This window comes from Anser brachyrhynchus (genome assembly GCF_964034855.1).
Source record: "Anser brachyrhynchus genome assembly, chromosome: 1".
Taxonomy (NCBI): Eukaryota; Metazoa; Chordata; class Aves; order Anseriformes; family Anatidae; genus Anser; species Anser brachyrhynchus.
In genome coordinates this window covers 90,690,813-90,715,887 of record NC_137694.1, presented here as the reverse complement: position 1 = coordinate 90,715,887, position 25,075 = coordinate 90,690,813, and the positions used below count along the sequence as shown (strand labels likewise).

General features: G+C 39.2%; 2 protein-coding genes across 3 annotated transcripts in view; one reads left to right on the top strand and one right to left on the bottom strand.

Annotated features, from left to right (window-relative positions):
* Positions 1 to 19,849, top strand: part of LOC308188157 (uncharacterized protein) — a 112,630-nt gene extending 92,781 nt beyond the window's left edge. For both annotated transcript variants that reach the window (XR_013945184.1, XR_013945185.1), the window contains one exon: positions 18,774 to 19,849. The gene's annotated coding sequence lies outside the window, so the exon portion shown is untranslated. The remainder of the gene's footprint in view (positions 1 to 18,773) is intronic.
* PROS1 (protein S) overlaps positions 1 to 25,075 on the bottom strand; it is a 37,212-nt gene that overhangs the window by 11,346 nt on the left and 791 nt on the right. Inside the window, exons 2-9 of the mRNA XM_080576882.1 lie at positions 18,129 to 18,286; positions 17,012 to 17,036; positions 16,601 to 16,687; positions 12,788 to 12,910; positions 12,513 to 12,635; positions 10,242 to 10,367; positions 3,848 to 3,969; positions 1,245 to 1,363 (exon numbers count right to left, since the gene is read on the bottom strand). Coding sequence (XP_080433008.1) covers positions 1,245 to 1,363; positions 3,848 to 3,969; positions 10,242 to 10,367; positions 12,513 to 12,635; positions 12,788 to 12,910; positions 16,601 to 16,687; positions 17,012 to 17,036; positions 18,129 to 18,286 — 883 coding nt within the window. The remainder of the gene's footprint in view (positions 1 to 1,244; positions 1,364 to 3,847; positions 3,970 to 10,241; positions 10,368 to 12,512; positions 12,636 to 12,787; positions 12,911 to 16,600; positions 16,688 to 17,011; positions 17,037 to 18,128; positions 18,287 to 25,075) is intronic.

The following is a 25,075-nucleotide window of genomic DNA, read 5'->3' as shown; positions in this document are numbered from 1 at the left end:
TCATCTTCGAAAGGTCTTTCAGGAGAGCATTAATGCTAGGTCAACTTGGAAAAATGGCAGAGGAAAAAGTTCTCACTATTTATGTCTTTCTGTAAGGTTCTGAGGCTCTGGGGATCACCAGCTCAATGGCTGTTGCTGCTGTTACTCTTGAAATTGTTCAGTCAGTATGTCAAGGAATGCTGCAATTTCAGCTGCCACTGTGAAGAAGTCCAAGAGTAATAAAGAGGTCACTACCTTTGTCAATTGTTCTGACAGCTGTAAAGGAAATCACACAGATGGCACTGTAGACAAGGTACTGCACTTTATCAGTGTCCTTGGAACGCTGTGTGAAAGGAAGAACAGGATGGGGGGAGCCTTGGCCTGTTTTTGTTTCTCAGCAGTGTGTGTGTAGGAGGAGGCAGCTTCTACCAAAAGCAGAAAGGAAGTAGCACCACTAACAAACCTAAAGCCATACCCATAGATCAGAATGGAAGCTATACATTAACTTTTTCTTCTACCATATCTGAATTTCATGCTGAGAATTCTAAGTGTCTTCCTGTATCTGCATCACTGACTCCCACCTTTCCTAACCCCTGCTCTTTCTTTCATGAGTAAGGTTCTATCACAAAGATGCACCAATTTTGCTCTCCACAAACCAATGGGATCTACTGCCTATTATACTTACTGTCCTCAAACCTTTCTTTTTTTCCTACTCAAGTCTGGATCTCTCTGAACTCTTTCTCGCAGTCCATATACCTCTTCCCTACCAACAGCATCCATAACCAGGTCTGTAATGGCTGGAAGACTCCAACTTGTTTATTCGTATATATGATCACACCACGTGCCAGTGGTGCATGTCTGCCCCAGCTGTGCGCTATTTCCTGGCTGGGACACAGCTGCTAGTGGCTCCTACCTGCTTCTGAGGTGTCTGGAAGAAATCTGCTGACCTTTTAGTTTTGCCACATAAGAAAGTTGCTGTCTACACTGATGAGGTGTCTCAAGGACACAGTACAATCAATAAGAGATGCTGTAAACCAACTCCAGACACATTACTCTTCCTGTCCGCTTTCAAACGACACTGCACTCCCTTAAGTGATGGTGTATGTAGGAACCTGAGTTAATTCATTCTCCATATAAAAGTATCTTAACCCATGGGGAGATGGTGGTATAATTTATGCATGGAATGTACTTTACAGCCTCAGAAAACTAAGGGAAACAAATGTCCATGATTTCCAGGCATACTTTTTTCAATAGCAAATGCTTACCTGGTGACATTTGGCAATTTAAACTTCAAGTTCACAACAGGAATCCCTGTAAACTGTTCTGCCAGGTAAAGCAGTTCGTTATTCTTTTCTAGGTTCAGTGGGATACACAGAGGAATAGACTGAAAATAATAGAGAAGAAAAAAGTTGTTAACGTTGCATTGCGATATTCCATGATGCAACTTCTGTTGTTGCCTGTTAGTCTTTTTTTGTTGTTGTTTCCTTAAGCAATGGATGGCTTGCCTCGTTTTTTTAAATTTATTTTAACTTGAATATCTATGTACAAATGAAGTAGTGTTTGTCTGTTTATTTAAGTTGTTGAAGGATAATTGAGGTTGAAACACAGTCCTGGTGGATTGTAACTATTTAAATATTCAGTTTTTGAATCAAGAATTCTAATCTTCTATCACGTCCTTTTCTGTCACCAGAGACCTATGACACCCATCTGCTAGGGTCCTGCCTGGTTCCATTATTAAAGCTGTGTGGAATCTAAACCTGATCAGGTCTTAGAAGGGAATGGGGCCAGAGCAGTGTCTTTTTAATTAATTTTGTTAATTTAAAAATTAACAAAAATCACCTTTTCTTTATCATTACTGATGTACAGCTATTCATATCTGTACAGCTTTTAGTACTACTAGAATCATTTACCCAGAATAAAAAGAAGCAATTTACAAGTAGATTCAGTAACAGATCAATACAAAATCTTTGTCTGGCTGTTCATTGAATGTACTTGTCTTTCTTGAGCTCTGGAAAGGGATGTTGACGCAATCAACACTCCTCCTGCTGGAATAGCATTGAATTAGTATTTCTGAGAACTGTTAGTGGGGATATGAAGCTCTTAAAGCAGTGTATATTCAGGAAAAGTGTGAAAGAGAAGTTCTAAGTATTTGTGGCAACTGAAAGTCCTAAAACAGTATGTGAAACTGGAATTAATCATAATACTTGATCCAAAGTCAAATGTGAATAATCACAGTCAGCCAGCTGCAGTAGGGGGGAGGGGAATGGGGACACAATGGCTCTTAGTCTTTCAGTTACTCAGCTACCTGAAGATTTAAACAGACCTTGTATACAGGAATAAAGTGCAAATTTAAACTAGTAAAATATTCGTTCCAGAAATGTCAACCATCCCTTCTAAGATGTTGTTGATTTCGTCTTCTGAAACTGATGTTATAATTAATATCTACAGTTTTGTCTTGAAAGTAAAGCACTCAGATTTGCTTTAGATACAGGTACTTACGCTCTGCATAAGGTAGGAAGACTTGCAAAATATGCTTTAGATTACCTGTGTCCTTGACTAGTTGGAGCCTAAGAACATCTTTGATCTGAAATTATCCCTCAAAAGACCTCTTGTTTAATTTTTATATGATGGCAGTATAGCAGTCCTACAGAACAGAACCGAGAAGAATAGGTGTGGGGAGGGCTCTTCTGTTCTCAAAATATGCTTATTGTTAGTTTGGTAAACAGTTAAATACAGTTCCCAAACTCTGACTTGTGTATTCATGATGAAGCAGTTTTGTTAAACGTACAGGTGCTCCTGAATTTTATGGCTACTCCATTTTATGTCTGCCAACATGACTAGTCTTTGGATTGCATATATTTTAAAATGATAAAACTACTTTTTCCAGTTTAAAGGCCTGTAGCTAGCTTCTAAAACTAGCTTCTAGATAGATAGTTAATCACTTTTGAATAACGATGTTGAAAAAAATATGTAATGAAGCTAGAAGATGCTTTTCTTCTTTCAGGAAGAAGGAAAAGGAAATGTAATGAATACCAGTGTTGTTCAGATATTAAAAGTACAGAAAAGAAAAAAAAAGAAAGTACAAACAAGTTCTAATACACACATGCTAGCACTTGTACCAGACCTTGTTCAGGCTGGGTTTAAGCCCAGTTTTATTATACTGTGTTAGAGATCTTTCTTTTGTTGGCAGTTATCTGAGCTTACCTCGTAAAACAAGTCTCAGCCTGCCTGAACCTTTCAGAGCATACAGAGAACCATTCACAAGAAAATCCCTGTACTGGGATTCTCCGGAGTTCTAAATTTTCTGCTACTAATAAACAGAGCTTTAACAGCCTATTTTGGCTGTGAGGTGCTGTTCTATTGGAAAGTTTTACTAAGTGCTTTTTCTTAAGCTATTGCAGATGAAAACTGCGGAAAACAGTCCAGCTCCGTTTTTTTTTTAATCCAAACAGGCAAAGAATAGAGTAATTCTGAAAGAGCGAGTGAAAACTTTTGTGCAGTCTATGGAAAACCTAGGAACATATGGGCAAATTGGAGTATTTTGGCTCTGAGTAAGCTGAACAGGAATTATTTGTTTGATAGGAGAAAGCTGGAGCTTATTTTGGAAGCAGCAGGAAATAGAAGCTTGCCTAAGCCAGTCTTTCTTGACAGAATTCCTGTAAATGAGCATGCATGAACTGAGTGGCATCCAAATCCCTACTGGGTCTGCTTTGTGAGCCAAACCACAGCTCAAAGTCCCCAGCACTTTCTCAGCAATTTTGAATCCATTCTCAACTAGCTTCCTATTTTCTTGAATCTAACTCATCCTGTCATCAAGAGATATCCACCTTTGATTTTCCATATGGAGTATTACATAGTGCAGTTTTACCTCGCAATTCTTCATGTCCTTAGAGAGCTTGAACCCTTTCTTGCCATCACAATAGCAGCTATAACTTCCTGGAGAGTTTACACAAAGTTGAGCACAAATATCTTCAGTGCATTCATCAATATCTAGGAGAAATAGAAGCATACAGAAAGATTTATTAAGATTATTCGTGGCACAGACTGAAAACAAACACTTTAATGGAATAACAGACAAGATAGGTTCTACAGCATAAAATGAATCCAACAGGTGACTGCTGCTAAGCTAAAGTAATGCTAACAGATGTCTCCTATGTAAAATTTACAATCCAGAATTACCTGCTGGGTGTATAAGCCCTAGTAATCTGATAAGGGCCTTGTGTGCAGAGCAGGGGAAAAATTGGTCTGATCTGTGAGGCAGTAAGAAGCTGAGCTGCAAGTTGGTTGCATTAGTGCAAGAGACCTCAATAAATCACTACCATTTATGGCAGAAATGTCATTCTGGGTCAGACCTTTTCCTTTCCCAATGGATATCAACATAATTTAGAGTTATTAAGAATTTATATGGCAACTGTGTGGAAAAAGGACATGATTTTTTCACATAAGATCAAAATAATTTCAGGGCAAAATATGTGTTTAAAAAAAAGTGTTAAAACAACACACAATAATCTTACAAATAACTAAGTTTCAGATAGCATCTATTTGTGCAGACCAATCTTGATTGAAGCTGTAAGGAATCTACAGCAACTTCATTTTCTATATTGCAGGCTGTATATAATAGTTTAGAAATGAAAGGCTATGTAAAAAGCTAATGTAACTGTTACATTTCTAATACAGAAACGAGCAAAATCTCTCCTGGATAAAGGCTCTGAGGGTGGTTTGGGTCCTCAGATTAAAGAAACTGCAAGACTTGTTTTGAAACGAGTGGGAATAAGCAATTTTGTAATACCGTGTGAATTTTAAAAGTGTTTCATATTATGCTAATTTTTTCAAGATTAAAATACATTTTTTTCCTGTTGCTTGAGGGGAGGAGGAAAAAATAAGGGAAAGAAAAAAAAATTACTGTAAAATCTGCTACTTTGCAGCAACCATGCATAACCTCCTTCCAAAACAGTATACCACGTTTTGCAGTCTGTGGATGCTACTCTGATTTCTACTGTTGCTGCAGTTAACTGTCACTTGCACACTGCTTAGCCTCCAAGTGCTTGCAGCTTCTACCTTATTTAAATGGGCAACAATTCATGAAAAGGCTGAGGAAACTGACCTTGTAATTGGATGAAGAGTTCTTTATTACTAAAATGTCTCATCTTCCTCACCTTTTCCTTAAATGATCACTGCAAGGGAACTGTGCTCAGGCTTACACTCCCTCCTGCACATTCGTCTCAAAAGAAAAAGCTGTACTGTCCCTTATTACAGGTAATACAGCTAGAACTAGAGTTCTGGATATTCCTACTGAAAGGCATAGGATGCAATAAAGAAATCTGTTATTGTCTTTGTAGTATGTTCGAGCTGTGCAGAACTCCACACCCAATTCCACCACTTGCCTTGCTTCCATTTCACTAAGACAGTGCTCTCTCCTGGAAGGAGATGAGAAAAGAAACAAAGTACTTGTTGGGAGTTCTCTGCATTATAATCATGGTACTTCTAAAAACAGAGAGGTCAAATCAGTTGCTCTGCACATGGTTCCACTGCCTGTTCTGGGACAGTTCACTGAGGATATACTGGATGTACATAAGACCTTAAATCTTTGACCAGCAAGTGTTGCCGATGGTGTTTTCCTGTTCTGGTAAAAGGTTTCATGCATATCGAAAGACAGTTCCTAACATATAATTGGAGAGCTGATGACTGCAGCTTTCTGGATTGTTCAAATTCTAACTGATCTTAGGTACACAGCTGCAGAAAAGGTTACAGGGGAGATTTTCCTGCTTCTCTCTGATCCTTCAAATGCCTCATGAATTCAATATCTCAGCTAAGGGAATAAAATAAGTTGTTAATATAGAAATATACGAATGGATGTTGTAACAAGTTGATCTGACAGCATTTTGCAGATGGCTTTTGTGTTGCAACACCATAATTTGAATTATTTTAAAGTAACAAATGTATAAATTCAATTGTGACTGTGCCTGAAACTGCAGTCTTCAGAGGTGAATGTCTGTCAATGTTAAGAGTTTTTCTTTGCTCAGATTTGAGAAAACTGTCCTATTAAAACGTGTTACTTTGTATGTATGCACAAGCAAACTCCTGCAACTGGAAATTACCAACGCTCTGCTCATGGCTTGATTCCTTCTTCATTCATTTTGGCTTTTGTCACCTGTAGTACTACTTAGGTGAGTAAGATAAAAGGATGGGTTGCAATATCTAAGTGCTTATTTTAGAGTTTGAATCATACTTCTTTCCATATGCCTCAGAGATAATGCTCACAAATTAGTCATGCAGCAGGATTTGGTCAGTTGTTAAGAAATGTTTTGCTGGTGCATAATTGCAGCTGACCCTTCTATTTCCTCTGTCTGCAATTAGATCACCTCTCTTTCATTTGGCATGTGTACTCCTTTCCATTTGGAAGTCATTAAACTGTTTATGGTCTTGATGGGCATTACCTAACCCAATAGATTGCAAGATCAACTTGGTACAAGGGGTTCCGCTGTGAAAGTCATTTTCTAATAACTTCTGGTGACTGGTGGTGTGATGTCCATTTAAAACTAAGACTATAAAATGATGTGTTACAAGGTCAAGCTGGTTCTGTCACTGTTTTTTTGGCTTGGTTGGTTGTTTTTTTGTATTTTATCAAACATGCAAATGAGCCAAATTCCAAAACACAGCCTAGGGATAGTATGCAATGGGTGAGAAGAATGCTTTCTCTGTCCTTTCCTGTTCTGCCTGTTTTTGGAAAAATAAATTTCATTCTCAGTATGATCATTTAGGGATCTGAATAGGCTAGGAAATCCACTTAGGCCTGAGCACACAGAGAAGGAAAAAAAAAAAAAACCCCTATAGCTTGCTTCACTGTGGAGATGTAACAGTAAACCACAAAATTCAATGTCTCCCGAGAGCAGTGGAAGTAGAGAGACTCTCTGAGAAGCAACTCTTTTCCCAAGCCCTTCCCAGTGGAGCCTGATTCTGTACAGACATTTCAGGAAGCATTGCTCCCTGTGGAAGATTCTTTACCGCTTCTGGCACATGAATACCCAGCTACAGGACAAAAGTAAAACTATAAGCACTAGCTAACCTGTAGCAAGAGTAAAACAGAGTATTGAATTCTCTGAAAGCAGTAGTTCATTTTGAGCACGTTGCTCAGGCTCAGAGCCTGCAGAAAAACAGAAGCTTATGAAGTTGTTATGAAAGCTTATCACACACTGCCTGACAGATGAATTTCTATTATTAAATCAATTACTTGGAGACTTGCACCAGTCTTGGGGGAGTGAGAGGTGTAATTTCCATTGCCAAAATGAACCTAATGTTCAAGAGTAAGGTTTCCCTCCAGAGCGTATGATAGCTGCAGAATAGGCAAGCTTCTTGAGTAGTTATGAAAGTCTCCTTCCTCAGCAGTTGTTCTGCAATCCCTGATCAGTCCAAATGAATCTTCCCATGCAGAGCTAATTGTCCTGTTATAGAAATATTGACTTGCACAGGCTGGAGGGGACTAAGGTGTTTTGTTTTTAATTACACTAAAAATATCCTACTTTTTTTTGTTCCAAGTTGTATTCAACATCTTTGAATGCTTGTTTGAGCAATTTCAAAGGCTTCCCTCATATCTGTCCAAATGTCAGTCCCAGATCATAAAACAGTCAGCTGAAGCTTCTCATGTAAACCCATGAATTTGAGCAGCATCTTGGGTTCATACAGCTGCTTTCAGTGGAAGACTGAAATAACGTGCTTTGGATAAGTTGCGAAAATATGATAAAACTGACCATAAAGGAGCTGCAAACCATGTCCTAGAGGGGAGGTGTTCTACGTGCTGCTAGGGAAACAGTAATTTCCCCAGAGCACGGATGTAGGTAAGCAGTGTCTTGTGTGTGTTAAACAGTTCATGAGGGAAAGTTTTATTCCTTGTCTCAAATTTTCATACCAGGAGCTAGGGAGGACTAATACCTGGAATGCAGATATGCTCTGTTCTGCTTGATTAACTGGTTCAGTCACCTCTTTAGGAGGAGTTCCCTATCCAGAGAAGGAAGAAGAATATGGGGAGAGGCCTCCCAAAAATTTAGGTAATTCTTTAAAATATGTTTTTAGCATGCTTTATCTCCTATACACTGACTGAAAACCAAGCCCAACTAACACAATAAGCATACTTCTTCCTTCATTTTTTTGGCTGAATGTTCAAAATTGCAAAAGGTATGAGAAGATAAATTTGTATCTAAAGTTGTATGACTTCTATGGAACAAAGACTTTTTCCACCGATAGTGTCTTGTAAAAGGTATGGATGAAGAACTGCAGCCAATTGTTCCCAGGAATTCTTGGGGGAAAAATCTTTTCCATGCTATTGTAACTGTCATCATAGAGATGTATACATAATTATACGCAAACCTGATTTTCCTAGTAAGAGTAATTGAATTTTGCCACCTACGTGTAACATGGAAATGAAAAACTAATGTCATTTAGTCTTTCTGGAAGGCTATGTTCCTGTCTGTCTATACAATCCTTAGATAGGATTTGATGACTCATTTAATATGGTTCCAACCAGATCTGAAAGCTTAGCAGCGTTATGCTCCATCCAGGAGGTAAAACTTGCTGGTTTAAATGTCTTCATCTTGCAATCTTTTGGGATCCCAGTTTCAAAATAAAAAATAATACTTAAATTCAATTTGATGCAGCCCACGTATCTGCAGAGAGTAGTGAGAATTAGATTAATTATGGTGAGGTCTTTCCCATTCCAGTGCATGTCGTTCAAAATGGGACACAAAATTGTCAGTAAAATTTTAATCCTGTAGTAACGGGACAAAGAGCAGATGTCTGAATATGTAATCATTACCATTATACAAAGCTTTGTCACAGGAATGCTGCATGAAAAGCCATGGAGGAAAAGATTCATAGCCAGCAAGAAGCTGCTTTTGTGTCTGTTTGAACAATAACATAGAAGTAGCATTTAAAATAAAAACTAGTCACTAATGTACTTTTCTTAAAGGCAACATCAAAAAATTCCGTTCATAGCAAAACTCTAAAAGCTCATTCTCTCTTTTATGACTGAAATTTGATTTCTGATTTGTGTACTAAACCAACTTTTAAAGGTATAGCGAAGTATAAAGTACCCTGCAGGACAGCTATACAAATACTTCCAGTACTTGAAAAGGTTATTTTGTGATGGTCTTCGTCAGAATGGCTTCTTGCTACTTTACCACAAGTTATCAGTACTTTTCAACTTTGCCATAATCGTTACAGAACTTTGTTTTTTTTTTTCTTCCAGATTTTCATTTAAGAAAAAAATACTCTTGAGAAAATATTCTTCTGATGTAGCTCCTTTTTTTTTTTCCTCAATAGCTCTTTTTCTGGATAGAGAAGATTTTTTTCACTTTAAATGTGAGGTCTTTGAAAAAAATATATATATTTTATGCAATTGTTATGCTTTTACTTCCAGCCTAGAATGAAGATCAACTCAATCTAATGTTATTAGTTCCCAGCATAACGAGAGACCCCAAGGAAGGCTTAGACAATTGAATGGTATTTAAAATTTCACTAAATACAGTGAAAAACTCTTTCCAGCATCTTAAATCTAAGGACATACAAAGGACAGAGAGACTGAGTTCCTGGCCGTGAGAGCTAAATAAGCACCTAAACAACCTAAACAGTGGATATAGAGAAGCTTTTTAAATTTTTGAGACCAATAGATTAAGTATGGCTTTAATTTTTGGTGATTGTCTCCTTATAAGTATTTTTTAAGTGTCTCAGCTGGTTTGGAATTACTAAATAAGTACTTTTAATTGCTTTTCCTATAACGTATCTTGAGTTATGGGTATATATTAAACTGGCTGATGTCAAATATTCCATCCTTATAACTGTAATGATGCTTAAAAACAGGGTGTAAGACTCTCTACTAATGTCCAGATGCTTAACACATTGCTTCAAGTTATCTGAAAGAAATGTGCTTGATGGTTTGATAGCTAGGACAAAGTCCTTTCTACAGTGGGACAGGTGACATTGCTCGTATGAACTGATGAAGTTGCTTAGCATGCAGCAAACATTGGAATACATGGTAACCCCCGACTACCTGGGAGCAAGTCATTGCAACTGCACATACTGCACAGTATCACCTACTTGGGCCCTTGAAAGAACAAACAATTGAGTCATATCACAATAAACAATATGAAGATTAATCAATACACCACTAGAAGAGATGCTGGAGTTTGCTATAGCAGTAGAGTCAAAAATGAAAAGAGGAGGAAGAAAAAAAAGATAAGGAGGGAGGGAAGCATGGGGGAAAGACCTACCTTCACAGTTTTTGGATGTTGAATTATAAGTGTAGCCTTCCGCACATTCACATTCATATTTTCCCAGGGTATTCTTACAGATGGCTGTCCCACAGATGTTTGGATGTAATGCACATTCATTTATATCTAGAAATACAAACAAGTTACTAAAAACAAGTGAATCTCTTGCATACTATTTTTTCCTAACCCTAACCAAAACTGTAAGAACTTAGTGAGGCTGGCAAACTGGTTTCCTTGCTAGGTTTGTCACGATTTTATAGCAGACTATAACTATAACAGTAAAGACTTCCAGAGGTCTGTGAAAGGCATTTCTGTATGCCCTCAGTGAAAATGAATTCTCTGCCTGCCTACCTTTAACATTTTCTCGTGTTCTGTGGATAACAGGAAAAGAGATGCATATCTAGGAAAGCAATAAGAGAAAAAGAGTGCAGATTTCCTAGAAACTAAACCACAGTGCATAATAAAATCTTATTTTATAAAAAGACATACAGAAAGACAAGAAATAATTCCATCAGTTTCTTGCATGCTACAATCAATTCATGTCACAATCTTCTTTGAATTGGCTACGTTGACAGGTGTTCAAGTCACTCACTGTTTCTCCATCCTTTCAACCATTTTAGTGTTGTTTCCAATTTTTCAATGTTGTTTTCAAAATGCAGATGTGACAAGTGGATATAACATATATCAAACTAAATATTTTGTAGACAAAAAAATAACAGATCCCTGGTAGTACTTCAATTCCCACTTGCACGTGCAAGGATCATTCTAGTCTTCTCCATGGTTTTGTAGTAGTTGTTGAAACAGCACTGCATGGGGAGAACAGATTCTGTTACCTGCTTGTGAGGATTCAAAGTGTTTTTGAAGTCAAAGCTGTCCAGAATACAGTCTACTTTTTGACATTTGTCTTGTGCACTTCAAATTTCTTGGTGTATAATTTTATAGTTGGATGTAAGGAGATATGTAAATCCAGTTTATCAAATCATACTGGTACTCAGGCTGTTTAGTTCTTACTGTTATTTGTCAGTCTGAGAGTCTTTGAATGATCAGTAGTCAGATTTGTACTTACATCACTACCGAAAATAGTGTAAAGCTCTACTTCTCGGTGAAGACTTTTTTTTGTGTGTGTTGGCTGGTTATTTCACTTTGTCTGTTACTCATTGATTCTAGTGTTAACTAACTGAAAAGAACTAGCGCTTTTTTAGCCAAGCATTATGCTAAAAATTCTGCAAAGAATCAGAGTTATTTCTAAACTTGTGTCTCATTGATCCAAGTTATTAAACTGTTAGTGTATTTTTCTTTGATTTTTTTTAGACAACTTTTCCAACATCTTTCCAAGAACTGCAGAGATTCTAACCAGCTTATCTGCTTGCCCTATTTCACGCAACAGCCATCTTACGTTCTTCTGGAATTTCTTTTGAAAGTATTCATTCACAAAAATATAGAGACTAAAGGTAGAGACAGTGGCAGATGGCCCTCAGGTCTGGCTTCCTGAGTTATTTGACATTACCCAAAACTGTTGGAACAGTTCAGGGGGAAAAAAAATGTTAAAATGAAATGAGGTTACTTTTTTTTTTTTTCCCTGAGTGGGAATTGCTAGCTATGAGTTAATAATTTATTTTTTTTTCTGGAGTAGAATGCAGCACGTAGGTCATGGTCAATAATAATAAACACATTTAGGTACGGGGAAAAATTTATGCTGTGTGAATGAAAGAGAAATCTTTCTCTCCATAAAGAGCATTTGCAGATTCATTAATAATTTATTCTCCAATGAACTTCCAAACTCTGAAAAGAAGGGCATCACATATTAGGAGTGACTAAGCCTAAATCAGTGTTTATCAGAGAGGATTTCAGTGGTAACATTGTTAGCTGGTTGCACCACTCTATATTCTTGTTTCAGCATGCCTAAAGGATAAGTGAAACTGGTTAGTGTTTAAAACAACCTTTACAATACTCTAATAAGGAATTGGTATCTAGTATCATGGTATCAAGCTTTTTTCAATCTTTTTCCGTTTTTTTTTTTTTTAAACCCAGTGTCGTTTTAACCACCTCAGTTCCTTCATCTTTTTCACTATACAGTTGCACAAATGTTTGCAGTAGTGTAAGATAGGAGGTGGGATGAGGAGCCAGGCTGAAGAAGGCCTGCTTCTGTCAGGGGCAACGCAAGCTTCTGCAGACTTAGAACATTTGTGGAACTACTAGGCTACTTTCCTCTATAGCTGATAGGCAGTGTATTGTTATGTAATGAAATTCTCCTTAAGACTCACTTCCTACCTTTGCAGTCCCGTTTATTTGAAAGCATGAAGTAGCCATCTTCACATAAACAACGGTAGCTTCCGGGTAAATTAGAACAGCGTTGGCTACAACCTCCATTGAAGTCTTCACATTCATTTATATCTTGAAGAAAAGCAAAATAATCTCTGCTCAGGGGAAAGCATTCATTCACACCTCTGTGACTGTAGGTATACTTAAAGATCTGATAGTGTTCAGTGTTTTATATGTAACTGTGTTCCTGAGAACTGATATTGTAAGGAGGTTAGAGACTATACCTTCTTCACAATTCTCTCCTTGCCATCCTGGTTTACAGATACATGTGTATTTGGCTTGTCCATCTATGCAATCCTTATATCCATCTACATAGCATGGCAGAGGGCTACACTGGTTTGAAATTTCTGTGGGAGGAAAACATTAGAAATACTTGTTATTAGGGGTTGTTTTCCCTCAAGGATAGCTTTAGTCCTTCTTTCTGTCTTCCCGCAGGTACATTTCATAAAATAGGAAGGCACTTGATGCATAAGATCAAATATCCATATAAAAATCTTGCTAAAAAGCCACCAGCACGCCTCCTTTGTCCTGCAGAAAACAACTAAAAACCAAATGACTCACTAAGCCATGTTAATCCCTGCAAACTGAGAAAAAAGGAAGACGATACTATTTCACTAAATTTGAAGGACTTATTCCACTTTTTAAAGAACAGTGCTCTGCCTCATCAAGTTACCACAAAATTTCAGTAGAAATACCAAAGTTTCAGCACCAAAAATTTGAGAATACAATTCAAGTGATGACTTTCCCCATTCAAGGAGGATCGTGTTTAAGAACCTTATACCTCAGGTTGCCTTTGCTACTCAGGTTCTTTGGGTAGACTGGATATGTTAGTATCTAACGCTGTCACCTTTCACAGCTACTAACTTAAATGACAAACCAAAATTTGGATTGGAAAGAGCAATTGAAGACTCTTTATGCATACTGGCAAGATTTCAGAAAAGAAAGCTCAAAATACACAGTTTGGGGCAGAGAACAGAATTCACTGTCGTCTTGCTCTACCCAAAATACGTAAGGTCTTTTAACTTTTCTCACTATTTTCATAAATTTACATCAGCATGCTACACAAGGCATCTTCACATTTACTTTTCTTGAATATGCTGGTAGCTTTATGGATTATTTTTCTGCAGACCCCTCATAATTACAAATATATTGTTTCTACTTCAAAATTATGTTCTTGTACAGTTCTGGGATGTCATTTTGAGGCACACTTTCTAAAAAACCAAACAACAACAACAAAAAACCAACCTAACAAAAAAAAAACACTAAAAGAACAAATAAGAATAAAAAGGAAGGATTTTGTGATGTTCAGATTCAAGAAAGCAGCAGGAGCAAGTGTTCCTGGAGACTGAAAGTTGCTGTGATTCTGTTACTAAGGCCTCACTGGATTTCTTAGATGTTTCTTACTTTACTGAAAAGAACTAAAGAACTGATATCCATAGAATTATATGTTTAGCCTTCTGTGAGAAAGAAAGCTTAACAAAATCTGTGTTAGTATATTTGCCAATTAAATCTACTTGTAATTAAATTCTGCTGTAAGTAAATCTCAAACCTCGCAAGCCAGCTAAACTCCAGAACTAAACAGTATCTTTCGAATAGCTACTGCATGTTATTTAATATTCATGCTGCAGACCAAATGACTCATTACGGGTGAAGACTGACAGAACAAATTGTGAAGAAGAAATAAAAGGAATAAGCTTGATGTATGATTCTTGTCAGAATAATTTCCAATTGTAAGTTCTAGAACTGTTTTTTTTCTCTTTCTTGCTTATTTGCTGCTTTTGTAGGTCAAGAAACAAGTGTGTGAACTAGGTTTGGTATAAGCAAAGTATTTCATAAGGAATAGATGTAGAAGATACCCTTAGAGTATGCAACTGCAGAACACAATTGAGCGTAAATGTTTCTGAGCCAAAAGCAGTGATGGTTCGTGACAGTCTGAACTGAGAGAAGATGGATTAGGTTGTCAGTGCAAAGTATGTATAGATGGAATAAGGTGAATAAAGTATGTAGAAGGGAAGAGAACTGGGGAAAATGAGTTTAAAAAGGAGAACTGGTAAAATATGCTAGAGGAGGAAGACGAGACAGGATGAATAGGACTGGACAAAGAGTCCATGTCTGTGGACATCCATGTCCAAATGTCCATGGATGACTGATTTAGATGCCACAGAAGGGACAGTAGCGTTGCATCTGCTTTTTCCAAAAGTGGGCTTGGTGTTCCTCTTTTCCCAATCTGAGGCACCTTCTAACCCACAACCCAGCAACGCTTCTTGAGAAACGTTTGTGACAACAATTAAATGTCAGAAGATCTACTTAGTTTCCCGTGAAAAGGGTAGGTGGCAAGAAATGTATGCTCGTACCTGTATCTTCTACCACTCAGAGTCTTTGGTATCCAGGAGATGTGTCAAGGTAAGCTGATAGATGTAAATGTTGTTTTTTTTTTTAAGTGCTTATTTTCAAAATATGTTAAGTATGCAATTATGCGATGAGATGTTCAGGAACTTAATGATACAGCTTAGATACTTGTTTGGATTAGAAATGTTTAAGAAAGGGTCTTCTATCTGAACATAGTAAAATTATTTTTCAGTTCTGTTTGCACTGTTACTTTTTTCCCTTGATTTTCCATCTTGAGATTCAAACTAGTCATTGTATTACAAGCTGTTTGTTATAATCACTTTTTTCTCATTAGGAAAATTGGATTTTTCATTTTGACAGTATCAAAACAACTTGGATAAATAAGTTCTGAAAGACAAAACTTTTAAAATGAAAAAATGTTTGATATTCACTATCACTAAACATTTGCCTCAATGAATATACATTAAAAAAAAAGTTAGACTTAATGGGAATTTTATATCCATGGGAATTTTATATCCTGCTTTCTCGGCAGTAGTTCTTTTCCAGAAATGCTCTGCATAAAGTCCTCTGAATGCTCAGGCAAAAACACTTGACAAATTTATTCATCCTCTCTTAACTTGTCCATTTTCCTGGTGACTGACCAATAGCAACAGACTTTTTTTCTTTGATTTTGTTACGTGAACCCAAATGGAGAAATAAAATGACTATCAAGTAAACTGGTTTTCACTGGCTAATATGGAAACACTGCACATTCACACAACTCTGCTAGATTCTTTCCTCCCAGGACCTTTAATGAGTGAGAAAGAGTGATGTGAATGGGAGTACATTTTAGTTTGTGACAGCACGCACGTTGGCCAAGTGATCTGGAAAATATGTTCATCCATGACCATGTGCAGTGTCATTAAGGATTGTTTTGCCTTCTGTTGTTTTCAGTGAGAAAAACAGGGTCAGATGCCTAAGGATAAGAAGCCGTCTTTGATGTATCTAAGCTGTAAAGGTTTAAGAGGTTTAGAGAGATGTTTCTCCTGTGACAAGTAGGGAATACGGTATAGATGCTTCCTGTGAATTCACTAGAAAAAACAGTTCACACTGAAATCATGTATTGGCATAAAAACTACATATATGAGCAACATTGCACATTTCTTGCTTTGTAACCTTCTTGCCTCTGAGGTAAGTCATTGTATCTTCTAGCTACTCTGGATTTTTCAGCTGGTTATGTTACCCACAATGTGAAGGGCTACAGGGTAACCATGGGCCAAAACAAAGTACAACGATGAAATTTACCTGGTGGTCTCTTCCCTTAGCTGACAAAACAAGACCTACTAGACTGAAAGAGTTGGGCATAATTACTAAAGACATGGCAGTGCACAGAGGACATACGGGGGAACACTGGTGAGCTGAGGCAGCACACTGTTCTGTGATTCTGGAAGAATTCTGCCTTCCATTTTGCAGTTAATTATGTTTCTTCTCCACTATGCTTTATAAAATTAAAACCAGTCACTTACCCCTCTTACTCTGAAAACGCTACCACCTAAATTTTTCGTCAGTTTCTGTTCCAGGTAATTGCGTTTGCCTGAGTTAATATGGAGATTTGTCTCTCTTTCTACCAGCGAGAACTACTTTCTCACCAGGCACGTGTGTTTTTAGACGCGAGTGCGTTAGGTAAAGTATCTAGCAGCAGCGCTTACCATTGACGCAAGCCCTCAGGTCAGCTGGAGAATCTGGAGTAACTGCAGTAACCCTGAAAACCCCTGCTCGATGGGAGGCAAGGCAGCCTGCGAACGTAAACCCACACACGTGATACAAATGCTCACTTAGTCTGAAATTATAACAGCTTTGCATGGCATCTTCAAAGAGTCTGTTCTCACAGCTTGAATCAGAAAACTTGTCTGGGCATATTAAGGACAGCTGATCACAGACCAACCTTCTGAGTGCCTCTGCTGGGATCTAAGCACAGTAAACTGCCAAAGAGCTACCATGCATTATCATCAGCATGGAAATCATTCAAATGGTATGGGCAGAACAACAAAACTAGTATTATCCAAATAAGAAGGCCAGTGGAATGACATACTAGAGTTGTTCAGGTTTCTTGTACTTACTTAAATATTTGGGATAAAAATACTCCTGCACAAAGAAAAGAAAAACAACGAGTAAGAAAAAACAAAGGTAGATAGAATTAACAGCAAAATACACCAGATATGTTCTAAAATAAATTTGTATTATAACTATAAAAGAAGCAAGAAAGAAGATCACTTCGATTCTTAGAATACATACCAAGTTTTCTGTATCACTATTGGTTAGTTTAAAATAGCAGATTATTTCCTAATTCAGGACTCAGTGGAGAGAAGATTCTGCACTGAATTGGACACTTTCAAAGTATCAATGAAAAGTGGCAGTGAAAATGAATTGTAAGTCAAAATGACTTGAAACCTGTCTCTTAGAATGGAAGGATCTTGCCCAATATTACTACAGGATAGAGAGCAGTCTCCTTTATTTCAATTTTTAAACTCCCAAACAAACAAACAAATGGAGTAGATTGAATTTCACAAGCAATTCATTCCAAATGAAGTGAAAAGTGTTACTAAAACAAATTTTTTTTTTTAAAGACTGATTACTGAGATTACTTAATTTTTGTACTTAAATGTTAATAAACAGGATATCCAAATACATGCAACATTATCATGGACAGAAGACAGACCTGTTGCATAGTTTGCAAAACAAGAATTAATTTTAATCACATATATTTTGTATGTAATAACCCCTTTACAGTACAAAGCTATATAAAATATACTTAATGCTAAATAACGTCCAGTGGGAATGAACCATGGAACAGCGTCTTCCCCACTAGGAAAAAAGCTCCCAGTAATATGTTCCATTCCTTCATTAAAAGGGCTGCACTGCTATGCCTTCTCTGTGTAAAATTTTAATTGAAGCCAACAGAGTTTCCCCACATGGAATGCTTGAAGACAACTGTGGCCTAAAACTGGTGATCCGTAGTTGAATTTAAAATAATATCTACTCAAGTATTCTCTTTGCTCATACGGTCTTTGTTATTAATTGTGCAGGTTCTATAGACAAAAGACTTTCAAGACAGTTCTCGGTCTGCAAGTTCTTTTTCTTGCTGCTGTTAGCTTTACAGTGTGAATTCTATGTAATTCTAGCTTTCCCACTGCAAAGTACTACTATCTACCTCATAGATATTTATGAGGTACTTACAGTTTCAGGATTATTTTCAAAGATTTCCCTTGCTTCTTCTTTATTGCATAATTCTTCAATACACTCTCTTTCTAAATTTCCCTTCTTACTTTCTTCCATAAAAGAATTTGCTCGACGTTTCCTCACCAGGAACTCGGAGGCATACCGCTGGGACAAAACTTGGTAGAAACAAAGGAGCTTTGTTATTTATTTTTTAACTGCTGAAAGAAATGCTGTAAACAGGACTCTTATGGGGCTCTAATACAAATAAATAAATAAATAAATGCTTACTAATGAAGTGGCAGTTTCCTATGATATTGGAAAACATGAGAAAGAGCATTCCAGGACTCTGATTTTGGTATATATGCTAGCTGTTTCTGACCCCCCAAAAATGCCAAGTCACCATAACAAGTTCGTACAGTGCTATGCCTGAAGCACAGTTTAAATGTCTCATGCAGGACAATACATTTTTAACTACAGATATTGCGAAGAGAGAGATGTGACTGACTAATGGGAAAAATGCCCTTAAGCTTTTTATGTTACCTCTTTCAGTGACCTAGAAGTAAATTTTCTGATCCTGTTTAACTTATGTGAGACCAAAAATGTGTCCTATAAAATCAGGCTACCTGTTATATGTAATTAACATAACACCATTTTATTTTTCAGAACCATAAAGAACATGGCAAGTTAAAAGGTGAGAATGATATTCTGAGAAATATCAAGGCAGAGAACCTGCAAATACATTCACGTTTTACACCGGTAAAATAGAATCCTAGTTAACTTCTGTATTTCAGATCCATTGTGTTATGTGTCATTCCTAATTTTCACGTATCTTGTTATTGCTATTGTATTGATTCTTACACAACTGGTGAAGAAATGAGTTGGGAAATTGTATGAAATAGAAAGATGGGCAGAGGAGTCCAGGAAGGCTGGGCACTCCTCAAAAAGGAAATCTTAATGGCTCGGGAGCGGTCTGTCCCCACGTGCCCAAAGACAAGCCGACGCGGAACTAGACCGGCCTGGCTGAGCAGAGAGTTGTGGCTCGAGCTTAGGAGAAAAAGGAGGGTTTATAATCTTTGGAAAAGAGGGGGGGCTACTCAGGAGGACTATAAGGATGTTGCGAGACTGTGCAGGGACAAAATTAGAAAGGCCAAAGCTCATCTGGAGCTCAGTCTGGCTACTGCCGTTAAAGATAACAAAAAACGTTTTTACAAATACATCAACGCAAAAAGGAGGACTAAGGAGAATCTCCATCCTTTACTGGATGCGGGGGGAAACTTAGTTACAAAAGATGAGGAAAAGGCTGAGGTGCTCAATGCTTTCTTTGCCTCAGTCTTTAGCAGCAAGACCGGTTGTTCTCTGGATACCTGGTACCCTGAGCTGGTGGAAGGGGATGGGGAGCAGGATGTGGCCCTCACTATCCATGAGAAAATGGTTGGCAACCTGCTACAGCACTTGGATGTACGCAAGTCGATGGGGCCGGATGGGATCCACCCGAGGGTACTGAGCGAACTGGCGGAGGAGCTGGCCAAGCCGCTTTCCATCATTTATCGGCAGTCCTGGCTATCAGGGGAGGTCCCAGTCGACTGGCGGCTAGCAAACATGACGCCCATCTACAAGAAGGGCCGGAGGGTAGACCTGGGGAACTATAGGCCTGTCAGTTTGACCTCAGTGCCAGGGAAGCTCATGGAGCAGATTATCTTGAGTGTCATCATGCGGCACTTGCAGGGCAACCAGGCGATCAGGCCCAGTCAGCATGGGTTTATGAAAGGTAGGTCCTGCTTGATGAACCTGATCTCCTTCTATGACCAAGTGACGCGCTTGGTAGATGAGGGGAAGGCTGTGGATGTGGTCTACCTTGACTTCAGTAAGGCTTTTGACACCATTTCCCACAACATTCTCCTCAAGAAACTGGCTGCTCGTGGCTTGGACTGGTGTACGCTTTGTTGGGTTAAAAACTGGCTGGATGGCCGGGTCCAAAGAGTTGTGGTGAATGGAGCCAAATCCAGTTGGAGGCCGGTTACTAGTGGAGTCCCCCAGGGCTCAGTGCTGGGGCTGGTCCTCTTTAATATCTTTATCGATGATCTGGATGAGGGGATCGAGTGCACCCTCAGTAAGTTTGCAGATGACACCAAGTTGGGTGCATGTGTCGATCTGCTCGAGGGAAGGAAGGCTCTGCAGGAGGATCTGGATAGGCTGGAGCGATGGGCTGAGGTCAACTGCATGAAGTTCAACAAGGCCAAGTGCCGGGTCCTGCACCTGGGGCGCAACAACCCCAAGCAGAGCTACAGGCTGGGAGAAGAGTAGTTGGAAAGCTGCCTGGCAGAGAAGGACCTGGGAGTACTGGTTGATAGGCAGCTGAATATGAGCCAGCAGTGTGCTCAGGTGGCCAAGAAGGCCAACAGCATCCTGGCTGGCATAAGAAGCAGTGTGGCCAGCAGGTCTAGGGAAGTGATTGTCCCCCTGTACTCGGCTCTGGTGAGGCCGCACCTTGAGTACTGTGTTCAGTTTTGGGCCCCTTGCTACAAGAAGGACATGGACGTGCTCGAGAGAGTCCAGAGAAGGGCAACGAAGCTGGTGAGGGGTCTGGAGAACAAGTCTTACGAGGAGCAGCTGAGGGAGCTGGGGTTGTTCAGCCTGGAGAAGAGGAGGCTCAGGGGAGACCTTATCGCTCTCTGTAGGTACCTTAAAGGAGGCTGTAGAGAGGTGGGGGTTGGTCTATTCTCCCACGTGCCTGGTGACAGGATGAGGGGGAATGGGCTAAAGTTGCACCAGGGGAGGTTTAGGTTGGATGTTAGGAAGAACTTCTTTACTGAAAGGGTTGTTAGGCATTGGAATGGGCTGCCCAGGGAAGTGGTTGAGTCACCGTCCCTGGAGGTCTTTAAAAGACGTTTAGATGTAGCCCTTAGTGATACGGTTTAGTGTAGGACTTGTTAGTGTTAGGGCTGAGGTTGGACTAGGTGATCTTGGAGGTCTCTTCCAACCTAGATGATTCTGTGATGTCTGTTAGCTTCAATGTTCTTTGCAGAGCACACAATATTACAGGAACAGCAACTAAATTAGACTGCCTCGTTGCTTTTATTTTTGGACTTGTGGTGCGATTAAGAGAAAAATGGATGAGCATAATTGGAAGAAGTCCAGCTTGTAGGGTTAAAGAGCATGGCTGACATATGTTAACTAGAGAGCTTAGCACTTCTGCACCTGCCCTCCTTTCACCAGCTTTCACACAACGTAACCTCTCAGACCAGGGTAACTGTGAGAGGGTCACAGCACCTGCAGTGCACACCAGACACGGTGTACTTGCATATTCATCACCAGTCTGTGGAGATCGATTTAAGCAGACATAGTCAACTGAGAATTGTTTATGTTCATGTAATGCCTCAGACCCAAAGCACCCTTATGAGATACGCCAGCACACAACTGTCAGGAAACAGCCTCCCAGTGCACTAACAGGAAAGAAAAACATAAAAGGTTTATTAGAAGGAGCAGCTAATGACGTCCAAAACTTGAAGGCAGAATAGTTTTCAGGTGACAGGTACAGCTCAAAACCAAAGCACCCTACACCCTTTACTAAAGCTCTCTATCAAGTGATGATAAGAACTCTGGAGCGTTTCAACACTGGATGATGACGACCTGAAGAAACCTTTCTGTTACAGCATCCTAAAGGTATTTGATGCAGGATAAGATTGTAGTTTCAAACTGATTTATTTGCTTGGTGCATTTGACAAGACTAATCTTTACGGTAAGGCAGTAGGTAAGACCTTCTGAGGATAAGGCAGACCTCCTACAGCATACCTCTGAAGCTCGGAAGCACACCTTTATCTCAGAAAGCAACCAGCAAGGTACTCAGAAATGCAAGGAGAAGAGGTCAGCTTGTGTCCTTCCCCACTCCTCAGTATTTCAGCAGGCATCAGTCTGGAATTGGAGGATTCGTTCCTCCTGACAGACATTGTTCGTGTATGTGGGAGTCTTACCGGAGAGCGGAAAGAACTGTTGGGGGAAGACTGAGCCACAAGAAAACTGCCCAGGGAAAGAAAAGGCTCACCTTACTTTCTAAGCCCCCAGTCCCAGAGGTAAATTCTTGATGCAAAAGAAAAGGCTCAAGCTTGCTGTCCTCATCTGCTGCTTCCCGCTCTCACAAATTTTAAGGTATGGCGTAAGTACATCTTACAGGCTACTAACATGTTTCAAGAGACAGAGTTGGATTTTCGAGTTGTTGCTCATCCTTTACACAGCAGTTAGGAGGGGCAATGACTTGAAAACTGCTGTAGCTGTGGATTTCCTGAAACTTTTCTTTTAACCCACGAGACCACCACTAACATTGCCTGCTGCGAGACTGGCAAAAAGCATGGCAAGATCACAGGACAAGAAGGGCCCTACTGAGAACTCTTCTAAGCCTGAAGCTGCATGGGAAAGCACACCCAGAAAAACAATTTGGTAATTTGTTTTTCACCAACCGTTGCTAGTAGCATCATTTTAATTAATTGGGGTAGGTGTCCATAGTTGTCGTTACATACAAGCAGACTAACGAGAAGGATGAAGTTAATCCATCTGTTCTAAGTAATAGGAATGACAAAAAAAAAAAGGAAAATTTTGTGTAACAGTAGTAAGGCCTGGACTGCAGTACAAAGCTCTCTTGGAAGGTCTTAAAATGCACAAGATTCAAGTAGATGTGATTATGCTGGCAGAAAAGCGCTTTCACCACTTTATGCTGTTGTGAAAGACAGAACAAGCGTGCAAGCAGAAAAACTCTCCTGCTGACTGTGTTTACATTAGAGGTTATGACCACTGCAAGCATGCTGATAGAGCTTTGGGGCAGAGGCTCGGAGCTGAAGATGAGTCCTAATTCACAGCTGACTTTAAGCAATCTTATTTTGACCTTTTTGGCGACATCATTTTCATTTTGACATGCCTTTTCAATAAATAACATGCAAGAAAATTCCAAGCATGATGTGCTTGGGGATGTTGTGCCAGCTCTAACGCTACCTACCTGGTTTGAATACAGTAGAGTAATGGAAGCAGGTCTGTTCCTCTACAACACAGCAGTTTTGCCTCCTCTTAAGCTGATTTCTTACAACTTTTGAATGTAAATAAGATATGTAACTCACTGCAAATGCCATATTTTTACTGCAAATGCTTCAATTCACATGCACAGATTTAGTCTATTTACTCAACTGGTCTTTCCTTACAAGGATAATGATAGAACTTTTATTAGGAAAAAAACAACAACAACTGTCCTCATGGCTACTGCTGCCAGGTTGATTACAGGAAACTCCAGTGAACTTCTGCCCCTGCCAAACCAGTGGTTAACCCTTAATGATCTCGGTGTATTTCATTTAAATATCACTGAAGCTTCATGGAAAACCTGACTACAGTTTCAGCTGGTGCTGTACAGTCACAGTGCAGTAATTCGTTATCAAACACCTTTAAAAGGAATACTCTTGATAAAGAAAAAAAAAATGGGGCAGAGGATGAGACAGAGGGGTTCCTTACAGCTGTTTTGTAGTGTACACACAGCCAGCCATAAACCTGCACAGCTCAGAGCTGCTATCCAACACCCAAAGGCATCGCAGCCTGCTAGTGCCCTCTCACAGAAACTCTGAAGACTGAGCGAACTGGATAAAAATTAAATGGGATGCCATTCTAGATAGCAGGGTCACCTGATTTGTACAGCAGGTGTACTGCAATCAGCTCTGCAATTCCAGCAACCAGAGTCTTCTGAAATGTTCCTCAGTGACATAAGGTTTAGGTAACCAACAAAACAAAGCCAACTGTCTGCTAATGTTTGCCTGTACTACATCTTATCCAAAGCTTGTCCTTCACGGGATGTTGGCCCAAATACAGCTGCACTAGGTTGTATACCTGACATCAGAAGCCAACATAGTAATGGAAGATTTCCTAGCTGCAGACAATCACAAAGAAAGCCCTCATTTTTCCAAATCAAGTTCTTCCAACAACGGGAGCAAAAGTGTGCTATTTATATGCACATAGATGCACGTATCCAGGCATGTGCATGTATTTAGACCATGTACTATTGAGATCTTCACTTCCAAACACTATGCAAAACATCTCCCTGGAGGAGCAGCTACGATTAGTTTCTAAACTAGTCAACTGTTTATCCTGCTTTCTAAACATTTATAATAATTAACCAAGATGGCTCTTGCTCTCGGATTCTTGCAGACTAATACTGTGATCCTGCCATAGGGTGTATAGCAGACATGGATTTCACACTGAGGTCTGGATATTGACCGATCTGTCCAGAGGGATCAGGCACCATTCCTGCAGATGATTACAGGGTACAGGGATCACAGGCAGATGGTGTGGATTACAAGAACATCATGATAACACATATGTTTAGGACAACTGGTTGAAGTTCGCAAGGTTTGTATTTGAGTCTTTGATATTGTAGACTTCTTTTTATAAAAGCTTTTTAAGGTAAAAGAAAACCAATAAGTAGCACCTGTAGGACCGTAAAGAATCCCTTATTTACTTCTTCCTAACATATTAAAAGACTTTTCGTAAACTTAAACACAATTAAGCTGGCCAACAGAAACATTTATTAAGCTTGTAACTCATTCTGCGCTGTTCGCTGTAGCAAGTTACTACTGAGATGAGTTTAGTTTAAAATTGATCAGCCATTTAGATGAACAAGAACAGCCCAAGTAGCTTTTTCAGATGCAATAAACCCCGAAGATTTTTGCCCCTCTTTGTCCTTCTGGGACAAAGATTTGTCCCAGATTGATTTCTGTCTGTTCATGATAGAAAACTGCAGACAGGCAACTTTCCTTTATGATTATTGTATGGCACAAGCTGCAGTATTAAGATTTTTTCCCCCCATCACAGAAATGCCTGGCATTGTTCAGAGCTGCAGATGGGAAACTGGAGTACACGAACCGCAGATATTTCACAAGGCTACGACGGCTTCTCATTTCCCACTGTTCAGAGAAAAGAAAGCGGGCAAGGTATGC